The 10,582-nt window shown below is 47.5% G+C and overlaps 1 protein-coding gene across 1 annotated transcript; it reads right to left on the reverse strand.

Moving 5' to 3' along the window:
- Positions 1–3,736: 3,736 nt before the first annotated feature.
- Positions 3,737–5,375, reverse strand: UBL5 (ubiquitin like 5). Its single transcript, XM_004781994.3, has 5 exons — positions 5,227–5,375; positions 4,883–4,949; positions 4,600–4,683; positions 4,414–4,451; positions 3,737–3,927 (listed from the first exon to the last, which is right to left on the reverse strand). Exons 2-5 carry the CDS (start codon positions 4,936–4,938, stop codon positions 3,884–3,886), a joined length of 222 nt encoding a protein of 73 aa, XP_004782051.1. The 5' UTR covers positions 4,939–4,949; positions 5,227–5,375; the 3' UTR covers positions 3,737–3,883.
- Between the last annotated feature and the right edge of the window lie 5,207 nt (positions 5,376–10,582).

The raw sequence follows: 10,582 nt of genomic DNA on the forward strand, positions 1-10,582 counted from the left end.
GGAATGGCTGTGGTCTCATTTGAAGGCTTGACTGGGGCAGAATCTACTTCTAAGCTCACGTTCTGTGCAGGATTTAGTTGCTAAGGGGATCATGGACTGAGGAATAGAGCTCCTCACTAGCTTTGGCCAGGACCTCTGTATGAGGCAACTGGCTTTCATCAGTGAACAAGTGAGAAAGTAAGACAGCAAGCAAGAGAGAAGCCACAGTCTCTTTGTGACTTAATCCCAGAAATGATATCCCATTACTTTTGCCACCATTCTATTTGTTAGAAGCTAGGTCTATGCTCAAGAGGAAGAGATTACACAAGCATGTGAATACCAGGATAAGAGGATCATTAGGGACCACCTAATTTGTCTGTGATGTTATTAACTTTGATCACTTGGTTAAAGCAGTATCTAAACTTATTTTTCTTTGTAATGAATTTACTAATTTCCTCTTCTTTGTCAACTTAATCTTCTTTTTGGGAGATACTTTGAGGCTGTGCTAATATCCTACTTCTGCTTAAACTTTTGCCTGACTTTAGCATCTATCAATATTTGTCTACAGCAGTTATTACTATGGTGATGCAGTGGTGATTTATTTCCCTCCTTCCTTCTACATTTATCTGCAATCTTTTGTAATAAAGAATTGTCTTTTCTCCCCCATTTATTTACACACTCAATTATTTCTTGATACAAGCATGGGCTCAAAGATACTTATTTTATTCTTTTGATCATAGCCCAATACTACTATTTGGTTTTTCAGGTTGTTCCAAATTTGGCCACTGGGAGCTCTATCACAGGTTGGCTTCTGTGCCCTTTCTACATGCTCCGATCCTTTCTATTAGAGCACTTTCTACTTCGTGGCACCACAAGATATTCTAGGCTCAGTTTGTATATTCTCTGCCCTAGTTCTGGGAACCAATCACTTCTCTAAGGCTTGGTTCCTTCCACTGGAGAATGGTACTTAGAAACCAAGATCTAGGTGTGGGTATGTCCATTGCTACTGGAGTATCACTGCTTCTGGTCCAAGTGGGTAAAGCAAGGAAACACAAACATACATATCTGCATTTCTGCATGTCTGTATACATACTAAAAAGTTTAGTTTTTGTATGAGTCCATACTGATGCCTCCAACTCTAATCCAGCCTCACAGGGTTTACTCTAGCGACCTCCTTTTTTTTTAAAATCACACCTTGTTTTATTTGTAGCTTCTTCTTCCAGCAGTGAGAAGTCTGGCTCTATCTACAATATATCTACCCATTCGTCCAAGTGTGTGTGTGTGGTTGTATATGTACAAAAGTAGTTCCAGAATTTCTCGATCAGAACACTGATGAATTTATTTAACTAGAGTACAGGGCTTGCATATAATGCCTTTTTTTTTTTTTTTAATTTTTTGTCTTTAGCCTTACAGTATCCAGTTAAAATACTTTTTCAAAAGTTACTTAGGTCAGCTCTTTTCTTTCCAATCCCTTTTGGTGTGGTCATGTGATTCATTTATAATACAGGCAGATTCATTCCACAGCCATCTTTCTTCCCACATCCTGGTTGACAAATGCAAAGTCCTTCATCTACCACCACAGTTCTACACAGGGAAGTTCCATCACAAAAATCCCTCCATACTTCCTTTTTATGTAAAAAGAGAAAAACAAGCAAGTATCAATAAACTAATGAAAAGGAATGAGGTAATTTATGTGGAAAGGTGAAAAATAAGGCATAAAAAAGCAAGCTACTGGGCTGCCTGGCTGGCTTGGTTGGTGGAGAATGTGATTTGATCTTTGGGTCATGAGTTTGAGCCCCACATTGGGCATAGAGCCTACTTAAAAGAAAAAAGAAAAAAGAAAAAAGCACCAAATGGTGTATAAATAATAGTATATATTACAGAATGCATAATTATCCCAATTGTATAAAAACTATAGGTTGAAATAAATAAATCTTAAAAAAAAAAAAAAAAAGGGTGGCTCAGTGGGTTAAAGCCTCTGCCTTCGGCTTAGGTCATGATCCCAGGGTCCTGGGATTGAGTCCCGCATTGGGCTCTCTGCTCGGCGGGGAGCCTGCTTCCTCCTCTCACTCTGCCTGCCTCTCTGCCTCCTTGTGATTTCTGTCTGTCAAATAAATAAATAAATCTGAAAAAAAAAACCCTATAGGTTATATTTTAGAAAATTTCTGGATTTAATATGTTAAAAATTGCCACTGGTGGAAGGGGTGCTGTTATTAAGAAACTTATTAAACAAAACATTTGGATTGTTTTTACAAGTAGATATTAGCATGGTCATTTTTTAAAAATAAGAATGAAGTTTCTATAAATGTATGGGAAAAGACCTGACTTCAGGAGAGAGAATGGGACAAGAAGCATTTTACTTTCAGCCTGTACTTTTCTATGCTGTCTGAAATTAACAAGTAATCACCTTGTCAAGGCTGTGGTGTTATCAAAAAAATCCTATCGGGTTTATTTTTAAATAGACAAATATGGGAGAGAGAGAGAGCTCTAGAGAGTAAGGAGAACAAGGTATCAGGAAACAGACACTTCTGGCATTAGGAGGGAGCTGAGTCCTAAAGACAGAAGGGAAGCCAAGAGGACAGGTAGAGAGGTGTCTAAGGAGAAATCATCCTCCATGAGGTACAGGCCAGCAGCACCCTAGGCATCTGGCAGGTCCACCTCCCAAGAAGCTTGGTAGTGAAATGAAGGCAGAAGACTGGGTGGCATTTAGGGGGAAGGGAAGGAGCAGTACGCTAGATTTGAGCATGTTAATGTACTGCAGGAAATCAGCCAGGTCAATACAGTAGAGGGGAAAAGGGATGGGGCAAGTTTCTGCGCGAACCTCTAGAGAAAGGCTCCAGAATGTAGCTCCAGGGAAAGGCCAAAATTGACCCTAGGATCTGTGGCCAGGGAAACACAGATGGGGTGTTTGGTGTCCTGTCTACTCCCACCTGGGGGAAGGCTGAAGACAGACAGCCTGACACCCTGCTGTTTTTTTTTTTTTCAATTTTATTTATTCCTTTGACAGAGACAGATCAGAAGTAGGCAGAGAGGAAGGCAGAGAGAGGAGGAAGCAGGCTCCCTGCCGAGCAGAGAGCCCAATGCGGGACTCGATCCCAGGACCCTGAGATCATGACCTGAGCTGAAGGCAGAGGCTTTAACTCACTGAGCCACCCAGGCGCCCCCACCCTGCTGTTTTGACTGCATTATCTCATTGAGATGTGGGTGCCACCATGGTGCTTTATTGATCTGAAGATCAAAGGGCTAGCTTCCCCAAATCCCACCACTATAACCAAAGTTCAGCCTATGCCACACTGTCTCACTCTCTCCACTAGGATTTCCAAAGTCCAGGAACTGCGGGTGCATAACCCACCACGCTTTGGCTCATCTGCATTTCATAACATGGCAATGAAGTAAATACTGTCAGTTCCAGTTTGGATAAGGAAATGAAGGTGTAGATAAGTTAATTACCCTGCTCAGAATCACTCTCCGTGGCAGAGCTGTGATTCCAACCATACTTGGTCTGAATCCAGAACCTGTATTCTACTATATCTACTGTCCGTACCCAGACAGCCCTTGGTCTATTAGGACCTTCAGGGACCCATGGCAAATCCCAGAGCTGTGGGCGGGGTTCCCAGGCTGCTTGCTTACTCTTCCCTCATCAACCCAGCTGATCCTGCGTTCTTACTGAGCAGCTGCGTACTGAGAGAACAGTGACAACCAGACTTCAACCCTCCCCACATTAGATAAGGCCTCACTCAAGGATGACAACAATGAAGCAACTTCTAGGATTTTATTAACATGAGTTTTTAAAAACAAGTATCCATATCTGTGTGGGGGTGACGATGGGAGAGGAGGCGTTGGGGGAGGAAGAAGAGGGGAAGGGAAGACAAGGCAGGGTACAGCAGGGGGAAGGAATTCTCCTCTACTGGTAATAAAGCTCCAGGTTCATCCCATCGTGGATTTCATCTGAAGGAAAGGTGTCAAGGAATTCTCACTGTGGCCTCCATCTCCACCCTCTCACCTTCCATGGGTAGGTCAGGGTGGCCCAAGGACTCCACCCCGGGCCAAGGAAGCCATTTGGAACTGGGTCATTCTGATGTGGAAAGAACCCAAACTATGAAAAAAAAAAAAAAAAAGTTCGTGCTCCCTTTGCACAACAGACCTGCCTGAGTCTCACTCCACCCTGACCTCCTGTCCACACTCAGGTAGAGTTCAGTAATGTATACATTTTGACCTTAGGGTCTTCTAAGCCAAGTCAAAGTATTTCACCAACCACCCTCCTCCCCCAACAAAACAATGACATGGCTCCCGTTTTCCAGATGCTTACCATGTGCCGCCTACTAAATTAAACATTTTATGTGCACCATCTCATACAGACGCACTGCCAGCCCTGAACAAAGAGAACCAAGTCTGGTAGGCAGACCCTTCCTCAAGAAGTCACACAAAGGATACAGTCCCCCAGAGACACGTGGTCCTTAAAAATCGTGTACCTGTGGGATAGAAACCTTTCAGACAGAAGTCCAAGGTGGCTTTTCACCCTGGAGGCAAGCTGAGGAACCTCCGCCCTGAGCCGGCAGGGCTCTCCAACCCAGACCTGACCTAGTCCTGCCCAGCCCCCAGCTCTACCACGGCACTCACCACTTCTTCAGGACGATCTTGTTCCAACGGGTGCCAGTTTGGGCTGCGATCAGCTTCTTAAGGTCCCCGATGGTGTCATCAGTGCTGGGCGCAGACGAGTTAAGGAGAATGGAAGGGAGAGGGAGAACGTGCAAGAGGACATTCCAGGGCTGAACGCCCTCTGCCAGGACCCCACCCGCCCCCTCTCCCGGGTCTATCTCAAGTCACCGTACAACACAGACCGAGTTGCCGGCCTCGTGTCAAGCACCCCGGGAACCACTGCCTCCCCGCCGCCGGTGGATACTTGCACTTAACGCGGACCTTCTTCCCTAGACGGTCGTTGCAAACAACCTCGATCATCCTGTCTGGAGCTACACACGGTGTGGGGTGGAAGGCAGCAGAGTCAGGACTTCAGGGGTCTCCAAAGACCCAAGATTCCGGATTTGAGTCTTATGTTTACCCCTCCTCAACCTCCCAGATCCGAGTCCTTCCGGGCCTCAACTCCCGGGACGGCGGACCCCAGGCAGCCGCGCCTCCCCACTCAGGTCGCCTGAAGGCTCCGCCTCGCCGCTCGCAGGCGCGCGCACCCTTGAGAGCCGGGTCCCATCAGTTTCCCCCGACTCAGGACCTCTCTCCGCGGCCCCTCACCTCGAAACGCCTGGAACCAGCAGACGCCACAACCTCCTCGCTCGAGGGCGGAGCCGGGGTCGGACTGCGTTCTAAGAGCCGGAAGCGGAAGTGAACAACCGGAAGTGCCCGTCCCTTGCTCCCCGCTCCACACCCCTCCGACTTCTTTCCGGTCCCAAGTTCCAGGAGGGGTTTGCGGTTCCCAGGCACGGCTTCGGGGGCCCCTGCGGATTCCTGTATATCGCTGCGTGGGGCCACGTTGGGGTCCCGGGCTGTGCGTGGCGGGGGAAGTGGCGTGAAAGGGAAGTCAGAGGTCAGGGGTCGGCGCCCAGTCTGTTGGAAGCTGTTGGTTGAGGCTCCTTAGATGTGGGGAGACGTGTCGTCATGTGTGGGATTTGACAGGAACATCAGGGGAGCCCGGGGACGTCCCGTGGGGGGGGGGGTAGTGACTGCCCGTTTCTGAGCCCGACGAAGCCTCCTAGTTGAGACTCAGCCTCAGGGCTATGGGGAGCGTGGGTGGAGCCGTGCAGTCATCTGGTCTGGCCCGCTACCTTCCTTCGGAGCCGGCCGGGCCTTGGTAGCATTTTGCTCACCCCTCTTCTTTGGCTATCGCTCCTGACCCCCCGGGACACTGGGGCGCAGACTACAGTCAATAAGCAGGGGGGCCGCCTGATCTTGTGCTGGATCCCAGCATTTATTAGAATGGAGCCCACGTTGCACGCCGACCAGTATCTCAGGCAAGTAACCTGGAAACGGCACAAGGGCCAAATCACCCAGGTTTGTGTCTTCAAGGCAGATAGCCCTGGCCCGGCAGGGAGCTCCTTGTACCGGATCTCAACCTTGCTTTGAGTCCCAAAGCAGCCCCTCGACTGGTCTGCTTGTCCGGAGCTGGTGGGACAGGGAGCACCCTTCTCTAAGTTCAACCAAACAGTTGCCCGTGGAGCCATTCAGCCGTTCTGTCTCAGCAGACAGGATTTTCCCAGTTTGGTGAGCCTAAAGGGATTTGCTCTGAAAAGGAGCCACTGCTTCTGATTTGCCCAATCCACCTTCTCAAACTGGGTTGTGAGATTAGGTGGAAGACATGAGAGACCATCCTGGGGAAAGAGCGGACGCTCTGTGACCCTTTGGGCGCTGACCTGACTTAGGGAGCTGGCCCAAGAGGTCCTACCACAAACACTAGACTCAGGGGGCCTTCCTGCTCACAACTCAGACCTGTCATTTCTCCGAGAGTTCTGTGCGCGCCCCAGAGGGTGGGAAATCTGAATGGAGAACTTGCTCAGGTTGGAGACACAGGCTTTGAATTTGGGCAGATGAGTGAAAAACCCAATCTTACCCCTTAATATTAAACTGTATGATCTCAAGCAAGACAGTTACCCTCTCTGATTCTTACTTTCCTTATCTATGAAAATGGATAGCAAATCCCACCCTAGGATTGTAGTAAGGATTGGTCTCGGACCAGCTTCTGACGGTTTTTAAAGAATTTGCATGAGAATTGATGGGCCAAGCAGAGAGGTTGGAATGTCGAAGGTGAGCTGAGGGAACTTCGGAAATCACTGCATTTACATTATTTACTGTGTCCCGCAAGATGTTAATGGTGGTTACCATTGTGGAATTACCGTGGTGGAATTGCTGAATCTCCTGTTCCTCCTTGGCACTTTTTGGTTTTCCCAGATTATCTACAATGAACATATATTACTCTTGTCATCAGGGGAAAAAAGTAAATGTAACGTTTTTAAAACGAGAAGTTTCTAATTTCTCAATAATTGATCCAAAGATTGTTCAAGCACAGGATCATGATGCTGAGTTACAGGCTGGTGGAGGGGCAACGGGAAGTCTGGGGATGAAAATAAATTTGGGATTGTTGGGGGTTTGAGCTCCAGTGGGAGGTGGTGGGGATCCACTGGGGGGTTGCCAACCCCAGCTGGGCTAAGCCATCCTGAGGGGGGTGGTGGGCAATGGGAAGTCCAAGGACTAGGCTGTCACTGCTGCATGATGGTGCCCCCCCCACTCTGCCCCCCATCCCCGCTCCTCCACCCCTACCCCCATTCAGGCGAAAGGGGGAGGGGCCTTGAGAGATATGGCACCTCACTTTAGAGACCCCTCCCCACACCCTGGTAATTAGAATTTGGAGCATCCCATGAAAGGCCTCAGTGAATGCCCCTTGAGGAACAAGGGCAGCCCCATCCCCCTGTCTGAGCAGCAGAAGGTTGGCTGTCAGAGGTGCTGGGGTGAGGAGGAGATAGGTGCTTCTTGAGAGGGAGAGTTCTGGGTACAGCCCAAGGAGAAAGCTGGGAAGGCCCTCTCTCCCCACTTGTTTTTTGGGTTTCTGACCCAGAGGAAGGAGTTTATATGTGTGTTTTCCTTCCCTCCACCCTTGTATGCTGGTGGAACCCTCTGTACTCACCCTGTAACTGAGCCCCAGGGGCAGGAGCGCCTGGGTTTTGTTGAACTTAAAAGCTGATGCCCCAGGGGTGCAATTTAAACCAAATTTGGCAATTTTATTTATTTTTATTTCTTTTATTTCTTTTTATTTTTTAAAGATTTTTTATTTATTTATTTGACAGAGAGAAATCACAAGTAGATGGAGAGGCAGGCAGAGAGAGAGAGAGGGAAGCAGGCTCCCTGCTGAGCAGAGAGCCCGATGCGGGACTCGATCCCAGGACCCTGAGATCACGACCTGAGCCGAAGGCAGCGGCTTAACCCACTGAGCCACCCAGGCGCCCTATTTTTATTTCTTTTAAAGATTTTATTTTGTCTTATTTGAGAGAAAGTGAGCTAGCAGGAACAGAAGGATTGGGGGCAGAGACAGAGGGAGAAGCAGAGTCCCTGATGAGTAGGGAGCCTGATGTGGGACTCTATCCCAGGACCCCGAGACCATGACCTGAGCCAAAGGCAGATGCTTAACCAACTGAACCACCCAGTTGCCCCCAAATTTGACAATTTAATTTTTTAAAAAAGATTTTATTCCTTGATTTGACAGGGAGAGAGACAGTGAGAGAGAGGACACAAGTAGGGTAAAGTGGGAGAGGGAGAAGGAGGCCTCCTGCTGAGCAGGGAGCCCGATGTGGGTCTTGATTCCTGGACTCCCAGGATGACCTGAGCCGAAGGCAGATGTTTAACGACTGAGCCACCCAGGTGCCCCCAAATTTATCAATTTTATTTTATTTTATTATTTTATTATTTAAAAAGATTTTATTTATTTATCTGACAGACAGAGATCACAAGTAGGCAGAGAGGCAGGCAGAGAGAGAGGAGGAAGCAGGTTCCCTGCTGAGCAGAGAGCCCAATGCGGGGCTCAATCCTAGAACCCTGGGATCATGACCTGAGCCTAAGGCAGAGGCTTTAACCCACTGAGCCACCCAGGTGCCCCCCAAATTTGGCAATTTTAAACCAAATCTGGCCTAGTCGGTTGTGTCTCCCTCTTGGTTTTCAGATAGGGTCACGATCTCAGGGTCATGAGATCAAGCTCCGTTTTGAGCTCTGTGCTCAGTGCCTGGTCCCCTTGGGATTTTCTATCTCCCTTTCCCTCTGTCCCTCCTTCCCTTCTCTCTCTCTCTCAAATAAATAAAAAATTTTTAAAGCAATTGCCCCACCTCGGAAGCACCAGAGAGGAAATAATCTTAGGCGTGGAAGGAATTGTTCAAGAGTTTCCTTCTCCCAATAGCTTAGCCTTTCAGCAGGCCTTGGAGATACAGCAGTGACCAAGGCTCACCCACCACCCGAGAATTCAGTCTCATAGAAGAATAAGAAAAGTGAAGGGGTCTTCAGTACAGTGCTGTGAGGGGGAAGCCCAAGGCTCTGGGAGCAAAGAAGGCATTCCCCATGCATGATGGCATAGGCTTTCCAGAAGGAATCAAGACCACAGAGTAGTGTGGTAGAGGGATACACTGTGGCATCAGATCTGGGCCTGTGGCGCTGGCAAGTGATTTGACCTCTGTGGGATTCTTTTGGTCTTTCCATAGTTGCAGGATTGCTGCCAAAGCATGAAGCATTTTTTTCTGTGCTTTTGTTTGAGGAAAAATATCAAAGGGGTTTGATTGATGAATAAACAGGTGGAACTTACTTTTTTTAAGGTAATAATTGCACATGGTCACAATTCAAGCAGTATGAAAGTATATAATATATGGCAGCCTACAGTGTCCTTGCCTTCAGATCCCAGCCATCCCCAGGGGCAACTACCATTAAAAGTTTCCATTTTCGGGGGCGCTTGGGTGGCTCAGTGGGTTAAGCTTCTGCTTTCGGCTGGGGTCATGATCTCGGGGTCCTGGGATCAAGCCCTGTATTGGGCTTTCTGCTTGGCGGGGAGCCTGCTTCCCCTCCTCTCTCCGCCTGCCTCTCTGCCTGCTTGTCATCTCTGTCTGTCAAATAAAATCTTAAAAAAAAAAAGTTTCCATTTTTGGAGATAGTTTCTGCATCTTCATATGTGTGATGTGGAGCCTTCCCCAAAAATGATAAAACTTTTCAGACATTAACACATCTCAATGGAGAGAGACTTTGTATTTTCAGGTAACATACAATATTTTAAGTTATGCCAAAGGGCAGAAACGAATGACTTGGGCTTTTTGGTTTTGTTAAGACTTTTTTTTCTAAGATTTTATTTATTTATTTGCTGGAGAGAGAGCACAAGCAGGGGGAGAGGGGGAAGCAGACTCCCCGCTGAGCAGGAAGCCCGGGGGGAATTGCACTCTATTCCAGGACCCTGGGATCATGACCTGAGTTGAAGACATGCTTGATAGACTGAGCCCCCCAGGCATCCCAAGACTTTTTTTTTTTTTTTAAGTAATCTCTACACCCATTGTGGGGCTTGAATTCACAACCCTGAGATTAAGAATCACATGCTCCACCAAGTGAGCCATCCAGGAATCCTTTGAATGTTTTAGTTTTCATACAGGCCTTGTATAAAGGGTGAAACACAATAAATTGTGTGTGCATTTTTTGGAGGTATATATATCTCCAGTGAGATCAAATTATAGTCCTTGATCTCTACACCTTTTGCTTTTTTTAAAATTTTTTATTTTTTATAAACATAGATTTTTATCCCCAGGGGTATAGGTCTGTGAATCACCAGGTTTACACACTTCACAGCACTCACCAAAGCACATACCCTCCCCAATGTCCATAATCCCACCCCCTTCTCCCAACCCCCCTCCCCCCAGCAACCCTCAGTTTGTTTTGTGAGATTAAGAGTCACTTATGGTTTGTCTCCCTCCCAATTCCTTCTTGTTTCATTGATTCTTCTCCTACCCACTTAAGCCCCCATGTTGCATCACCACTTCCTCATATCGGGGAGATCATATGATAGTTGTCTTTCTCTGCTTGACTTATTTCGCTAAGCATGATATGCTCTAGTTCCATCCATGTTGTCTCAAATGGCAAG

The sequence above is a fragment of the Mustela putorius genome, unplaced genomic scaffold, assembly GCF_011764305.1.
Source record: "Mustela putorius furo isolate JIRA1106 unplaced genomic scaffold, ASM1176430v1.1 tig00000095_pilon_pilon_pilon, whole genome shotgun sequence".
Taxonomy (NCBI): domain Eukaryota; kingdom Metazoa; phylum Chordata; class Mammalia; order Carnivora; family Mustelidae; genus Mustela; species Mustela putorius.

What these genes read in the sequence shown, in the direction of transcription:
- UBL5 (XM_004781994.3), bottom strand. Translation starts at nt 4,938, where the DNA reads ATGATCGAGGTTGTTTGCAACGACCGTCTAGGGAAGAAGGTCCGCGTT. An exon ending in AAGATCGTCCTGAAGAAGTG is followed by an intron (nt 4,452 to 4,599) that starts GTGAGTGCCGTG and finishes TCTATCCCACAG; the next exon opens with GTACACGATTTTTAAGGACC. An exon ending in CCACGTGTCTCTGGGGGACT is followed by an intron (nt 3,928 to 4,413) that starts GTATCCTTTGTG and finishes CCTTTCCTTCAG; the next exon opens with ATGAAATCCACGATGGGATG.